This window comes from Diadema antillarum, unplaced genomic scaffold (assembly GCF_040938485.1).
Source record: "Diadema antillarum isolate AM-2024a unplaced genomic scaffold, OU_Dant_1.0 seq00000399_RagTag, whole genome shotgun sequence".
In the NCBI taxonomy this organism is placed as follows: Eukaryota; Metazoa; Echinodermata; class Echinoidea; order Diadematoida; family Diadematidae; genus Diadema; species Diadema antillarum.
Window position 1 is genome coordinate 217,460 of NW_027271390.1, and position 17,371 is coordinate 234,830.

At 37.0% G+C, this 17,371-nt stretch overlaps 2 protein-coding genes across 2 annotated transcripts in view; both read left to right on the top strand.

The window, feature by feature from the left end:
* LOC139732086 (uncharacterized) overlaps window positions 1–17,371 on the top strand; it is a 300,102-nt gene that overhangs the window by 189,142 nt on the left and 93,589 nt on the right. The gene's annotated exons all lie outside the window — the stretch shown is intronic.
* The window catches only part of LOC139732085 (uncharacterized), a 55,401-nt gene continuing 39,758 nt past the window's right edge, over window positions 1,729–17,371 (top strand). Inside the window, exon 1 of the mRNA XM_071642956.1 lies at window positions 1,729–1,867. Within this exon, the coding sequence (XP_071499057.1) occupies window positions 1,795–1,867 (73 nt within the window). The 5' untranslated portion in view covers window positions 1,729–1,794. The remainder of the gene's footprint in view (window positions 1,868–17,371) is intronic.

Genomic DNA, 17,371 nt, shown 5'->3' on the forward strand with positions numbered 1-17,371 from the left:
ACCTTTTTTTGTCAAATGAATCTCAAAATTTCATCGCATATTGAAAAATTTCTAACATAAAAGAGAATTTAGTATGGGAGAAAACGACGATTGGTATGGCTTGGGTTAATCTGTCTGTTTGTTTGTTTTTTGACGTTGTTTTGGAGATTATGACAATGCCAGCTCTAAGATCGAGCAAGCTCAAAGTAACCCATTATGTTCCAATCTATTTTTGTTTAAGATGCCGTCCATTTCTTATAAATAATCTTCCCCTTCAGACGTGTCAGGAAACAACAAAGTAGACGAATGAAAGTGTTCACCAAAAGATACCATCGCAAAGTTTGCAAATGATAATGACACTGGAGATGACAAGAAAAAAAAAAGTTACTATAGCTTACGAGGTTTAGGAGTATTGTATTACTTGTGAGAACAAAAGTATAAACAAGCAAACAGACAAACACAAACATACAAGGCTCCTTAATTCATGTCATCAACTGTATTTTGTTGTTGTTGTTGAAATCTTCAAGAGGTTCTCCCAGGACTAATTCTATAAAGAACCATTTCTAAAAGCTGTCCATAACGTTCTTAGCAATATCATACTAGGTGACAAATTAGAGCCATTTTGATTCTGTTTCAGTGACATCTTGTAGGTCTGAACATTAGGTCTACTTCCTTAAAAAGTTTAGGTTCAATATTTTGCATAATTAGGTGTGTGTTACAGTTAGTGTTGTAGGTAACGTTAGTTTGATTTGCTATCAGATGAAACATAGCTATGTTACTGATCTATTTAGGTATTTGAATCCATGAAAAAAGGTGTAGATAGTGTCATTCATAAGATTTCCTTTGTAAGTCTTTGCATCTGCACCATTTTATAATCCTAGATATAATGGCGCTGAAATACTAAACAAGCCCGTTCACAATTACATAGCTCATTTTCCATGCACTTTGGTACAAGTGATCTTTCTTTGTTTTTCTCACAGTTTGTTTATAGGCACTTCATTTGTTTTGAAAGCGTCAAAATGCATAAGCTTGTCCGACGTAACAATAATTTGGAATTCATGTTCACACAAAAAATGAGCTTGCGTTGAGATCAGGTGATCAGAATACTCCAGAGTTTGACAATTCAGCAGGCATAAATTTCATTGTTTTGTATTGGATGCCGTAACAGCCTATTTCCTAGTGGCTGTCATGTTGATGTGCTGGCAAGCACCAATTGGACATGGAGCACATGAATAACAATCGCATCATAGATGGTAATCTCCGTGAATTTGCAAACCCAAATGCCTGTTAGTACATAAATAATGACCTTTTTTCTGCTCATGCGCAAAGTGTTTTTACAAACTGGTCTTTCGAAGACTCCACGCAATCCAATTGTACAGAAAGTACTCCTGAATATTCATATTGGAGGTCTGCCTTTGGATTTGTGAGAATAATGTGTGTATTGTACAATGATACTCATGGAAGATACGAGTAAACAGTTACGTCTCCTACGAACAGAACTGTGCCAAACGAAAGCTGTATGAGACATCATGCTGGAAATGCAAAGCCATCAGACATAATAAGCAAGCGATCCGCTGAGTCGGGGAGTTCACTGAGCGTCAACTGAACGTCACATAAACTTCCACGCATTCATTTAACAAAGCAATTTCGTCTGTCTCGGAAAGACACGCTGCTTTGGGTATGTTTGACTGTAACCATTTTCCCCCCCAAAAAATGTGATAACTGGGATTCCTTCGCAGTCTATCGGAGCATAACAGTTTCACGTGCATTTAGCTCATTTCTCTGACAAAATATTTCGCTCTTTGACTACCTAACATGGATAGAAGATACGACCTCACTCTCCTGTTAACATTGGCTGTTACTCTTTTCTGCAGCCAAATTGGACACGGTAAGACAGCTTCATTTTCTTGATTCTGCACTCAGTTTAACGTTGTCGATTCCAAGCCGAGTAATAAAAACAAAGCTTCTTCAAATCGACAGTCAACCAAATACCTACCAAATTTCGAAAATGTCTGTCACTGCGTATGAAGGAAGTCTGTTTGCTGCTTAATATTATTCCATTTTTGTATTTTACAGAATTTGAATATTGGTCTGATTCAGTCCGCAATCGCATGATTTGAACTGAAATGAGGCAAACCAGACTAGTGTTTCTCGTAATTATTCTGTTTTGTACAATTTTATGCAAAAAAAAAAAAAAAATGTATGTTGAATAACAAATATATTACCTTTGATGCTTAGATATCCTAAATCACCTGTAACTTGCTAAAAATTTGACCTCCCTACATGTATTTCTCTCTGTAATAGAAACAAAAAACGAATACAACGAATATTGAAAAGAGAATTAGTAAATTAAGCTTTAGAGAAAAAGGAGGAAAGCGAATTTAAAGATTGTTTTGAGATCAATTACATGCTGAGAATCAGGCGTACCAATGCCCATAAGTATGTATTCTAATTGTGGCTTCTGTGTGACTCATGACCGTATTGGTAGTTTGCGTGCGATTTCCCACACAGGGTATTGACGGCATATACAGTTATGCAATATCATACTTATAATAAACATAGGCCAGGTTAGATACTGCCTGCTTAAATCAATTGTTATTGTTCACAGCATAACTCATCAACGAATTAAATTCTGGAGTATATGTGTGCTTTGTTCGTCTTTTTAAATTCCAGTTGTAATTCCTGCGTGGTACTCCTGTGAGGTAGTGCACTGTGGTACATTGTATTATCTTGTGATAGTTCTTTGCTATAGTATATCAAGGGAAACACAAACAAACAAACACACGCAAGGATAACTTGCAGTATTTTTCTGTGGTACACTTGATTGCATTTTGTGCAGTTTGGCCTTATGTTATTGCTGTGTGGTATTAAGTATTGGCATGTGCTACTGCTGTATTATATTATGTGGTTTTGCTGTGTGGAACTCCTGTGCAGTACTGCTGTTTGGCATTGTCCTGTGGTAGTCCTGTGGAATGGGAGACAGAATACCACAAGAATATCCTGTGGTATTTTCCGGCTGTACTTTCTGTTGTATTTTCTCTGGTTTTGTTGTTTAGTACTTTTGTTTACTATTGCAGTGTGGTACTGCTATGCGATGCTATGTGATTTTGCTGTGTGGTGATCCTGTGTGGTACTGCAGTGTGGTATCGTCCTGTGATATTATTATGTCCCGTTGAAATTGTGAATAAATGTCTTACCCGGCAATATTATTATCATAATTTTAATGACGTACCCAATTTCCATTCACTTGTGGGTCTGTGTATAATGCGAAAAATCGGCAACACTACATTTCAACATGCTAAAACTTGTGACACGTTCTGTGGTATTTTTTTTTTGACAAGCTATGGTAAATGACGAGTGTGACCTTTGGGTGAGAAACCACAAAACCTAGAATTTCACACTATGCAATTTGGCGGACACATGGTATTGCAAAATACTACAATATGTGACACAATCAGATTCTTGTGTGGCAAGCTGGAGTAACTGTGATCATTATGTGATTTTCGTTGGATAAATACATAGGCTAGAATTCCACACCGTGACAACGCGACTGTGGGCACACAAGTTTCACCTATTATAGTGTGTGGCACACTAACTGTGGTCATTATTATGGTAAGCTCTGGTAACTGTGATTTCTATGTGGTAAGTCACATAATTTTGAATACAAAATGTGCTCTTACGTGAACACATCTTTCCCACAGACTGCAATATGTAGCCCATTATGAATATCATGTGTAGTGGTAAAGTTATACTACTATTGGACTAGGGCCTAGAAGGAGACAAACCACGTAGTCCATCGTTTCACACTGTGACATCTCTGTGGAGACGCTATTTCCATGGACTGCAATAATGTGACACAATGTGCCTATTATGCAATTACTGCAAGTCACTATGGATAATAAGTATGTGGTTAATCACACAGTCTGAAAATTCATACCATGACAACTTTATGAGCACAACATGTCCACATACTGCAGCATAATAATTATGACACAATGCGAAAATTATGTGGTAAGCTGTGTAACCGCGTATGACTATGTGAGTTGTATGCGATGATCCAAATAGTTTGAAACCAAAATGCAGCAAAACATTAAATATGAACCTCAGGGGACTTGTTTAGGCCACTGCTTAGAAATTTGGAAGTCAACAGTTGTCTACAATTTGAATAATGCACAAAACTCAACTACTCAGTAGTTCTGTGTGTCAGCCACACTTAAGCCTTTTTGTTGCAGTCTTCTGTATTTTTTATCTATAAACACAAATCTAAAAGTATAAGAGCTGATGTAATAACATATAGAGTGTGTGGCAAGAATGTATGTAGAAATGTTTGTAAGTTTTGATGAACTTTATTCACAAAATATACATGATGGGCACACATGCAGTGCATGGGTCTGCAAAGGTAGCCTAGTAATGTACTGGAATTTACGGTGAGCCCCGAAAAAAATTCAATTCAAAATCTAACGGTCAATAAAAATGTACTAAATGTTCCCTTCCACTTTCAATACTTTGTGGGCGTTTCTAAAATGATACTCTCTTCAACATACCACTGTGTTTATACAACTCTTCATTTAATTTAACACTGTGGCAACACTGTTAACACAATATATGTGACCGTGCGCCACAAAACGAACATAAAGTCGCACACACTGATTTTGCGTGAGGACTGAAAATAAGTGAAATGGGTCAACATAGCCGATCTTGACTTTTTCATATTTTCTGAAAGAGCAGATTTTCTTTTACTTTATGCTTAAATTTGGTATCATAAAACGGATGGGAAAATGTGTCTTTTTTTTAGCAGTTTATCTCGAACATTTTGGTAGAATAGTGTGATTAGGTGTGTCTTTAGTGTCCCTTTTTCGAAAATATAGTGCTACTGCTTTGAAAGTTGGCATTAATTATGGACAGAATGTGTTAATCAAGTATGCTTAATTTCAGTTTAATCTGATAATCCCTTCATTGTAGTAACTATGGTGGTGTACTTCCTTTTTTTTTTGTCCCATTCATCGCACAGCCAGCACGGTTTGGTAAAGATTAAGCGCTTGAATAGACACTGTACTTCAGAGCCTCTTTTCTCAGTTCACACTTTTCCTGAGTTAGTGCATTCTTTCCAATATTTAGATAAGATAAGAGAGTCCGTTTGATTTGAGTTATACATCATTTTAAAGCTTAAAGGTAGGGAATCCCATTTGCATGCCTTAAATGAAGAGTTGTATAAATACAGTGGTATGTTGAAGAGAGTATCATTTTAGAAACTCCCATAAAGTATTGAAAGTAGAAGGTAACATTTAGTTCAATTTTTTTTTTGACCGTTAGATTTTGAATGGAATTTTTCTCGGGGCTTACCGTAAATTTCAGTACATTACTAGGCTACCTTTGCAGACCAATGCACTGCATATGTGTCCATCATGTATATTTTGTGAAGAAAGTTAATCAACACTTACAAACATTTCTATGTACATTCTTGCCACACACTATATATGTTATTACATCAGGTCTTGTAGTTTTAGATTAACTTTGTGTTTATAGATAACAAATACAGAAGACTGCAACAAAAAGGCTTAAGTGTGGCTGACATACAGAACTACTGAGTAGTTGAGTTTTGTGCATTATTCAAATTGTAGATAACCGTTGACTTCCAAATTTCTAAGCAGTGGCCTAAGTAAGTCCCCTGAGGTTCATAATTAATGTTTTGCTGCATTTTGGGAGGTCTGTAAAAGGCTTCCCCTACCTTTAAGGTATGCTCTTTCAGAATAAGGTCTTAACTAAAAAGTCATGTCTGGCGACTTTTTGTTTGTTTTGTGGTGCAGAGTCACATATTCACACATTTTACATATAGTTAGCTGTGTGAGCACAGTGTGTAATACCACACTGTGTTTGTTGCTTATGGGCAGATGAAAGTCAAAAGTAAAAACAACGCCGTAATACGTAATACGTACAGCTACAGGTACGTAACACAGCAGCGAGCACACGTAATGTTGCGGTACCCGGACGCGCCTTGTCGCGTCGGGCCTGTGAATGAACCAGCGCAGCGCCAGCACTGTGACTTGTTGGCACTATGCGCGTGAAATCGAGTGGCAGTGTAATAGTACCTGCGGAGTCGAGGTGCATTATTATACAGATAATGAATGTTTTCGAGTGTAACGGACAAAATATTTCATGAGGCGAAAGATGAAATGATCTATACAACGAGGCGCGTGTTTTTCATTCACTTTTTAATTCTTTGATAATGAGAATAATAATGATAAAGATAACACGACTCATTAGGGTTGTAGATCAGTCATCTTTTTTTCCGACTCTTTATAATAGTGCATTTATGGACATAAAGTCGGGTTTCTTATGTAATTTCGCCAGATTTTTTTTTTTGAAGAGTATCAAAATTATACATTTTTCGAAAGGTTATTGCACAAGCAATCAGTAAAACAATACTTTCATAAGCACCGATATATATATATATATATATATATATATATATATATATATATATAATAGTGTGAGTCGTGTGTCTTCAGCTAATGATGAACCCCTGGGTCGTCGCATCAAAGGGCAGAAAGCCCGAAAGCAAGAGTAAAATCACTTGCGAGGATTAAGCAACGTCTACCGCCTCCTTACTCTCGTTCATATATATATAAATATATATATATATATATATATATATATATATATATATGGCCGCCATCTCAGATTTTTCCAGAATGGCGGCCATAAACATGTTTTCTTTATAATATATCGGCTTCTAAATACGACTCTGCACCTCACAACAAACAAAAAGTCGCCAGACATGAATCTTTAGCTAAGACCATATTCTGAAAGAGCAGACTTTAAGCTTTAAAATGATGTATAACTCAAATCAAATGGACTCTCCTAACCTATCTAAATATTGGAAAGAAAGCACAAACTCAGGAAAAGTGTGAACTCAGAAAAGAGACTCTGAAGTACAGTGTCTATTCAAGCGCTTAATCTTTACCAAACCGTGCTGACTCTGTGATGAATGGGACAAAAAACAGGAAGTAAACCACCAGAGTAACAACAATGAAGGGATTATCAGATTAAACTGAAATTAAACACATAATTAACACATTCTGCCCATAATTAATGCCAACTTTCAAAGCAGTAGCACTATCCTTTCAATAGTTATTAGAGTTGAAAGTGAAGAGTGTGGACAAGGTTTTCAGAAATGAAAAAGGGAACTCTACCAAAAACGTTCGAGATAAACTGCTAAACACACACACACACACAGACACACACACACACACACACACACACTTTCCTGCCCATTTTTTGATACCAAATTTTAGCATAATGTGAAATAGGACCCGCTCTTTCAAAAATATGAAAAAAAAGTCAAGTTCGGCTAGGTTGACCCATTTCACTTATTTTCAGTCCTCAGGCAAAATCAATGAGTGCGACTTTATGTTCGTTTTGAGGTGCACGGTCACAAATGACCCAAGAATTTAATTTTTACAGCAAAACTACCATTTTTAGGGCCAAGAAATGCAATGGTAGCGAAATGGATAAACTAAATTTATCAATAACCTCACATAACTGACATTTTAAATTTTATCAATTGTTTTACAAGCGACCAGACATGCACATTGCAATAAGAATGTCCATGGCAGTGGAACCAATATGCTCATCAAAAGAGAAATGGATTTAATCTCTTAAGCATGTAAGAAGAATTCCAATTAAAAAAGAAGGTCAAGTTAAACTGTGAACTTGCCTGACCGACATACCCTATTTCATCGTCTGTATCAAGTAATCAGTATTAATCTTCCCTTACCTTAAATTGGTCCAGGTGTTTAAGGTTGTGCTAAAACTGCCCCTCCCCCCCCCCCCCCCATTTTTTTTTTGGCCTCAGTGATATGATCACGACGAAATTTGGCATGCATCACACCAGTAATCTACACTAATGTGTATTAAGATTTTTTTTTAAATGATAAATCTCTAGTCTTTGATCATCAATTAATTATGCAAATTGAGCCAAAGACCATAGTTTAGTCTAATTAGATAATTGGGAGTCTACTTTTGATTTGTATATCTGTTGTAGCAAATTCAACAATTGTACATCTTAAAAATCTAAAAGTCATTTGAATTCTTATGTTTTTATTTTTCTTTTGATTTTCTTATGTATTTTATATTTGTTTTTGACTTTTGTCTTGTTTTCTCTTTTTGATTGCAAATTGACACTGACTACTTTTCTAAAATGATCAGCATAAAATAAATGATGAAAGTGATTAATTGTATCGGGTTTTATGAGTTGTGTCTAACCGAAGAACTAGCACAATCCTCCTGACAGGAATTGGCTTAATCTCTGAGACAGCCAACTTTCTTTTATCTCATCTCAACCATAGTCATCGTCAGTTTCATGTTTGGTCTGAAAACCCTCATCATTTCCACACCCACTGCTGCCTCGGCACAGAAGGAGAATGGTTTGAAAATCTTTGCTGTATGTTCAACAATAAACTGAAATGTTCTGTTTCATAAACTGTTCTAAAAGTAACCAGACTTAAATGTCCACCTTGGTAGATAGTGTCCATTGCAAATCAATATACCCCTGATGACAAATATGAGTTTATTCTTTGAAGCAACAACGTTTTACACTATCATAATCTCCATTATCGCCACCATTCATTCCATACATTAATTGCGCTTAGAGTGTTCTCATCATGGCGACCCTCAATGCCGCACCAACAAAGGAATTCAGGGGAAACAAGTAATAAGCTAGATTCAACCATAAACTCACCTGAATTGCGTTTTCTTATTCATTGATAATTACACAAATCATACGTAAATATTCCACGAAGAAGAAAACATGCTCCTCCTGATAGAAATGGGTTAAATCTTAGAGGAAGCCTTTTTATTTATATAAAAAAGAAAAACCAATGGTAAAATCTGACAGCCATATTGCAGAGGATCAAACTGAGGATCGTGCACAGCATTGCTGGTGGGTCCTCTCACTCTGGCTTGGGTATGGACTCCTAGAATATGATGGCTCACAGCTCTAATAGACCGGGGGCACAGAACGTTTATTCAGCTGAAAAGGGTCACACTTTTTGATGGTTTCATCATAATTTGATACTGAAATTATACTTTTTCTCAATACCTTGAAAATTACTCAATGCATAAACTTATAAAAGGGTCAAAAGTCAAGTAAAAATCATCAGTTCCCCAAATACCTGCACTCTGACGTTTTAATCATTCATCCAATTGAAGCTAGTTCCAGGAAAGTGAACATTCAGCACATTTGTGGCAAACCTGTCATTTTGATATTTTGCCAATTGTGTCAAACGGTCATCACACATTGTCAAGACATTGTACTACAGACCTACTAGGAGAACCATGCATTACGGCGGAGGCATGTCAGTCGCCGTAGCAACATTTCTAGCTTTTTATACTAAGCTGTCAACAGTTATCAATGTTATGATTTCTTGAAAAGAAATGGTAATGTCTATGTATGTTTTAGGCTTCATTATATATATACATGTATGTATGTATATATATATATATATATATATATATATATATATATATATATATTACATTGTTTGTTTATTTTATATTACATATATTACATTGTTTATTGATATAATAAAGAATGCTGAACAAAAATATATGTATTTTTTTTTCTACATGGTAGAATGTTTTGTGATACAACTAACCTGCACATATAAATCGAATGTGATATCTCTTCCAACGGTAAACGATACCTTTAGTGTGTTGCGTCAGAGTCAAATCTTGTTTGCAGAAACCGATAAGTCCATTTTTGAAGATTTTGAAGTACGATCTCTGTCATAAAGTACAAAATAATACCTTTTAAATGATATATTGGTCCCTACATATAAAGGTATATTTCTAAAGTTATGGTCAAAAGAAGGAATTTTTTTTTATTATTCTCTTTATTTTTCTTGAACCTTAATCGCAAATATCTCCATTTGGCAAATATGGACTTATCGGTTTTTGCAAACAAAACTCTTCATATTTTGATATATTTTGTAGAATGTCTTGTATTGCTGTCTATCATATATATTGTCCTTGTTTAAACCATATTGAGGGTTTATTTATTTATCTATTTTTTTTTTTGGGGGGGGGGGGGGGTGGAGCTCATTTTAGTGTTTGGGTAAGGCCCAATCTTTGATTTAAAAAAAGAAATGCTTCTGTATCAAAGATATGCTTTTGTACTTGTATGTTACTCTGCTGTTGTAGAAACGTTAATGATGATGGCATATGTGTAATAATATCTGATCCGGACATGTCGTTGAAAGCCTTTCTGATCCGAGCACCCCCCCCCCCCCCGAAAAATCCGACATGGCGGCAATTTCTCAAAGTTGCTTTTAAATGTGTTGTGCGAAATTACTTTTCAGTATGTTGTTCAAATAGGTCCCATGACATTTGCTCCTGCGACAATTACTCCCATGATATATCTGCATGCCAAGCCAAACGTAAATTCAACCCATAAACATAACCCTAACCCTAATCCGAATTCTCACATCAACTAAACCTAAAACCCTATCACAACCCTAACCCTAACCCTAAGTCTTAGTATAAAGACCGGAGCAATCAGCTGGCAATTGTCGCAGAGAGCAAATGTCGTGTCACCGTTCAAATAACACTGTCCAAAATGATTATTCATGCTGTATATTCACATTTCTGAGGGGCCCACATTCTACAAGACTTGTCTTTTAGTGGGTCCCTCCATTTTTCAAATTATCCACAATGTTTACTTACGTCAAATCACTCGAGTTTTATGATAATCTGTAATGGTTATAAGGTGCTACAATTATTGTATTCTTTTCATCCTACATAGTTTTGAGCACCTGATTTTCTGTTACCAAACAAGAAGAAGTGATGTTATTATGTTCTTGTCGAAAAATGAAATAAAACATTGAATTGAATTGAATTGAATTGAATTGAATTGAATTTACAAATAAGCATGCTGAAAGTGTATTCACTGTGAATAGATTTTTCTTACATCGTTTTAGGCTGATTTCATGTGGGTTATAGTGCCAACATTGAATTGAACTAATGCCATTGGTAGATGCTTTCACATTTTAGATATCAGGATCACTCGAGAGTGGAAATGTTCATTTTCATTCCTTTTAGAGTGATCTCAGGGATCACTCAAAGAGTGACAAGTGATCCCTAAGGTCATTTCTAAAATGAGTGAAAATGAAATTTTCACTCAAAATTCACTCCAATTTTACTTTAAATTTACTGATTTCCGTTATTAACTCCTTCAAAAATGAAACTTCCACTCGATTTTTTTTCTTTTTCGGAGTAGAATATCACTGGTTTTAAAAATATCTCCATAAAAACCCATGACGGCTTGAAATATTACTACAATGTTCAAAATATATAAAAACTATAAATAGATAGCACAACAGACAAAATTGTACCAAAATTAAAATAATACATTTAATTTGGCGCAATAAACTATGTCAGCTTTGATGGCCTGCAATCTTTGAGTTTTTGAGTAATTGATCCAAATTTTGTTTTAAACTTTCTATAGCATGGTTGTTTCAAGCTCCTACCTCTGTTTGAAAGACATTTTTTGCTTCATCTCATCTGCTACAGAACAATCTACTTTGAAATGATAGCGATCGGCGTCACCTGAGCTACCACTTGGTATGAAAAGTTAGTTTGCAGGCACAAACTCTTGTTTGTCAAAAAAGTCTGCGCGCACCAAGGCTACTACACGCACCACTGGCACTGCTAAAAGCGTTAGTGCCAGTGGTGCGTGTAGTAGTCTTGGCGCGTGCAGCCTCTCTTTACGACCAACAAGGTCTTGTCACAGCTAAAGTGGAAATTTTTACATAGTGAGTTTTCAAGTTTGAGACATTATAACTTCTGAACCGCATTTGGTACTGACCCCTAATTTTCTCCAAATATTAAGTATATGTTAACCAAAATTCTTAAAAAAACGTTTTCAAGATAATCCTTCAGTCTTTTTCTGATTTGTGCTGAATCAAGCATTTTCATGATTTTCCTTTTTTCAGAAAAAAATATCAAAAAATGAGTATTTTTCATTACAATCTCAATCCAGTTATCACAATCTCCCACAAAAATGGTACGTCAACTTGTAGGAAATGTTATTCTCTTTCATATGACATCACATTTGTTGAAATCTGATGTTTCTATCAAATTCTATCTTTCAAATAGCAAATTCAGTAGATACGGCGGCCATCTTGGACGCCATTTTGGATTTGGAGGCTTTCACAACAAATTTTTTGAGGTAGACCAGTGGGTATGTTGTTTGTTGCAATAGAAATGTGAAAATAAGCATGGTCTACTTAGTTTGTAGAGAGAGTGGAACTCACTCGTTAAGTAAGCGAGATTTTAGGGTTTGGTCCTCCGGTTATTATGACATTTATGAATTTCGGGAGCTGCGTCTGGCGGCCATGTTGGATTTTCGCAATAAAAAAGAAACTGATTCTAATTTAATCCACTGAATCTCATTTCTCTTACCATTTATCATCTAAAAGAGTTTTTTAAAAAATCCATCCCCGGACAAATCTTAACCACAGAAGGCACTTTTTAGGTCCTCTGGCGGCCATTTTGGATTTTTGGCGGCCATCTTGGATTCGGGACAGATTTCAAGATGGCGCAGAAGCTTATATTATTAACCCGTTGAGGACGGTTTGGTTTTGCTACAACACGCATTTCCCACAGACACCTGCCCGAGTATACTCGGGACTCGTCCTCAACGGGTTAAGTATGGTCTAAAGTACCAGAATCACGTGAGAAAACCTTGACTGGAAAAATAGGCAGTTTTTACTTGGCTCGGCCCTGTAGACTACGAAGAGGGTCACGGCTAATTTCTTTTGCAATGGAAGAAGTATCCATCGGATATCCAAAATACCAAAGTCAGATATTTTATCCTGCACGGGGCCCCAGACAGTAGCTCCAAAGTGTTTTGCTTGATTCTCTTTATTGTTTGCATCTCTTCTTCTTCTTAAATATGCGCTCCTTCGTCTTCATTTTCGCGACAACGACAACGTCCTCCTCATCATCATCAGTTTTGCTATTCTGGCAAACATTTTCGAGCGTATCGGCTACGTTCGATTTTAGAGCGGCGAGAGTGGAAGACATGCGTTATTGAGTCTGGGAAAGCGTAGGAACAGCGTAGCTAAAGCGGCCAACAGCGTTATCGAAGCAAGAATGAAGCGTCGTAGGAACAGGCCTTGATTTTATACGAGAGTAGAGAACTTAGTGAGAGCGTCGTTAAAGCGGGAAGGTCGTGCTTTGATCAAGAAAGTGGCTCAGCAGCGGGACCATGTCGTCGGTGTCTAGTTTAGACTACTTCCCGCTCTTGTGCCGCTGTTACTACGGTCAGAAAAACCTGGAATTGTTACGCTCATCCCGCGGTATTTACACTGTCACTGCTCTCTCCCCGTTTGAGCTATCATACGATTCAAAATAGGTAATTCTTGATGGGGAGATGGGGAAGAAATTTTGAACCAGTTCAAAATTTCTTCCCGATCTGTAAAATTGCCAGATCCAACCCAATCACCCAAACGCTGCTGCTACGATGCTCCCGGTCCCCGTACACTTTTGCCGCTCTCTCCCGATCTGACAGATTGAATAGATCGGGATGCAGATCGTGATAGTGGAATTACATGTGGGGACACTTTAGGAACACTCCGTGGGGCCCCGTACAGCTATATAACTGGTTTCGGTGTTTTTGATACCTCGTTGAGTACAACTTCAATTGCAAAAGAAATTATAGCAGTGATTCTTTTCACTTAGAATAAAATAATAGGGGAGCATGCACTTTCCAGCCACTGGCTGGGGACCCCTTAAAGAATAAAAATAACTAGATGGGTTTGTATCTTACGTATCTCAGCTGTTAATTCCACTGCCAAGGAAAATAGGCACACATGACTCTTTTCACCTAAAAAGACTTAATTCATATGGGGTGGGAATACATTTGTACCTGGGGGCTATACCTGTCAAGGGCCTAGCATCCGGGTCAATTTCGCACCTCTTTTAATCGAATATGTTAATGTTGAATTAAATTTAGCAAAAATTTCGCCTAGATTACATGGTAGTTCATTGTTATAATCTCTTCATTCAAATTCATTTTGAAACATTCACAACACTTTTTTCAACTTAAATCCATATATAAGACAAGCACCATTCCACTATCCGTTCATTCATAAATTCATAATGATATAATGACGTTATCACATGCTGCGCTCGTTCATTCAAATTGATTTCTGGCCATCTAATTTAAGATGTTCTGCAGTCAATTAAACAGTTAAGTTCATGCTTGACCTCTTTCCTTATTTTCTTTCATCGTAGTTATTGTTTTGTAAGCATCATAACATTTCATGTTTTCGTATTCGTTTAAGAGACTTTGACACCAGTTTGTTTTTAACGTGCTTTTTGAATCAGAAGAAGTAAGAAGCTACAAATTATCTGGCCGTTACGAGCGCTTTATTACGAGCGTTCGGCCAGTTCCAGGAAATCAAGGTTATGAACCGCAAATGTTTTTTTTTTTTTAATAATTCTTTCTATGTCTTCTAGAGACATACGCCTGTAAACATTTTATCTATTGTGCTGTCATTATTGTGCTGGTATTACTGGTACACGTATAGGCCTATAATGACATGTATATGAAAGAAAAGGAGCGTTACAGAACAACCAAATCCAGTTATACTAGATAAGAAATATGATACTTTTACTGCTTTATAACGCTAATTTATAAATGAAACGAAAACACACATAGAAAGTCACGTTAAAATGATCTGAAACAAAGAAATAGCATGATTTGAATTTGAATGAACACGTTTGGAATTTGACTGTCTTTCGCGAAATTTAACGACTGAAATACCCTCTTCGGCAATTAAAGGCGAATTTGAATGAACGTAGGGTGCCAGCCAAATACCGATTTTACGAATTCGAACCTCCTATCAAATGAACCGACAAAAGTGCGAAATTGGCTGGGAAAACCTAACTGGCTTTGATGTTTTGGGTATCTATGATGTAAACTAAGGCCTACTTCGATTGTAAAAGAAAAACAACTATGACTCTTTTCAGCTAAATGATGTCATAATATATGGGGGAGGGGCACTTTATGGCCACTGTACTGGACCCAGTACAGGATGAAATGACTTGTTTTCCTTCGTAATATGGTCATCTCGGTTGTGTACTGTACAGAAGTATGTTTCCTTTGCAAATTTCGTGGGTGTTTTGCTACTGTAACCTATAGGATCCCGTATACAGGATAAGATGACTTGCTTTGGTGTTTGTGATATCTCTGTTCAGTAGGCCCTGATATACGTTACGAAATAATTTGTAAGACCAATTTCAGCTGATTCACAGTACATGTATGATGGATGGGACACTGTAGAGCTACTGTCTGGGACTCTGTACAGGATAACATAACTGGCCTTGGTGTGTTGAATATCTCTGATAGGTACTTCTTCCAGTGCAAAAGAAATTACCCGTGTTTGGGGCTATACTGTCTGGGGCCCCGTACAGGATAAAGTAACTGGCTTTGGTATTTTGGATATCTCTGATGGGTACTACCTCCATTGCAACTGGCTTTAGTATTTTTGGATATCTCTGATGAGTATGCCTACTACTTCCGATCGCAAAAGAAAGTAGCCATGACCCTTTTCAGCTGAATAAAATCAATGTGTGTGTGTGTGTGGGGGGGGGGGGGAAGCAACTTGGGGTTACTGACTGGGGCCCCGTGCAGAATAAAATAGCTGGCATTGGTGTTTTGGATATCTCTGATGGGAACTACTTCCATTGCAAAAGCAATTAGCCGTGACCCTTTTCAGCTGAATGACACCATATTTGTGGGGCCCTTTTGGGCTACTGTCTGGGGCCCCGTCGGGATAAAATAGCTGGCATTGCTGTTTCCATGATAAGTACACCCAAAGGAACAATATCCACCAACTTTTGTCCGTGACCCCCTTCGGCTGAATAGATCCATTTTCGGGGCCCTTTTTGTGGTCCCTAGGCTTACGGTACAGGATGTGACTTGCCAGCAATTCATTTTATTGACCCTTGGCCACATCCTTATACGATGAGAACACTAAAAAGTGTCCCTTTTCAGCTGAATAAATCTTCTGGGCCCCCGGTCTATAAGGGTGAGAGGTAGCTTGTCAATTTCTCCCCTATGCTTGCAAAAGAGATGCCATCGCAGTTCGCAGATAGTCCTGATGTAGATGCGTTAGTAGGCTGCACAGACAAAGCTTGCCAGAGTAGCCAGCAACCTCATTTCAGTCCCTTCATCCTTGTGAAAGCATCCATAGAGAACTGATTACATCTCTTCTTCCTTCATATAAACTTGTCGCCAGATTGCTATGCGTATCACATTCCAGTTTTGTCAGCACCAGTCCTATAGCTCACCGTAGTATATGTAACTCTTCACCACAAAGCAAACAAAAAAAGTCGCCATACATGGATTTCTAGTTCAGAGCAGACTGTGAAAAATCAGACTTTAAGCTTTAAATTGATGTATAACTCAAATCAAATGGACTCTCCTAACCTATCTAAATATTGGAAAGAAAGCACACTTCAGAAAAGTGTGAACTGAGAAAAGACCCTCTGAACACAGGGTCTACCGTTAAATCTCCACCAAGCTGTGCTACAATGAACGGGACAAAAAGAAAGTTGAAAACCAGTTAACCACAATGAAGTGGTTATCAAATTAAACTAAAAGCTTTCATGCTTTATTAACACATTCTGTCCATTATGGATACCAACTTTCAAAGCAGTAGTATTATCCTTTCTGAAATTATTAGAGTTGAAAGTAAAGAGTGCATGTGTTTTTTTTTAAAGAAATGAAAGGGAGACTCTTAAGACACACCAATTCACACTATTCTATAAAAAAAAGTGTCCAAAATCAAATGCTACAATAGCACTTTCCTGTTCATTTTATGATCCCAAATTTTAACATAATGTAGAAGAAGACTTGTTCTTTCAGAAAAATATGAAAGTGGATTGTTAACGTACACTTAACGATTGCCCCGACAATGTTCACGCATGCTATTAAACCTAGAAACATTGAACTGCACACTATTTGACTACGAGACCATTCTGAAGCAATAATTAATATCAATAGATATAATAAATTTGCTTAAATGAATACACAATTAAGAATTGGTATAAACAGTTATCATCCCAAACATTCCCACTGATTCCCACTGATAAGGTACTATCCATCCTCTTTAAAGGCATGTACCAAGGATGTATCAATGTGGGTATATGTGCTTGTTTTTATTGAGTTGGATGTGCATTGGGTAACTGTGTAATGCCCACATGCTTACTTTTGAATGTGCGCCCTTGTGACTATATCGCAGACCACTTTTTCGTCTATCATTTCCATGACATGTTATAGAGATCAAAGCGTCGTTGCAAAAATAAACAAAAGGAAAAGAAGGCT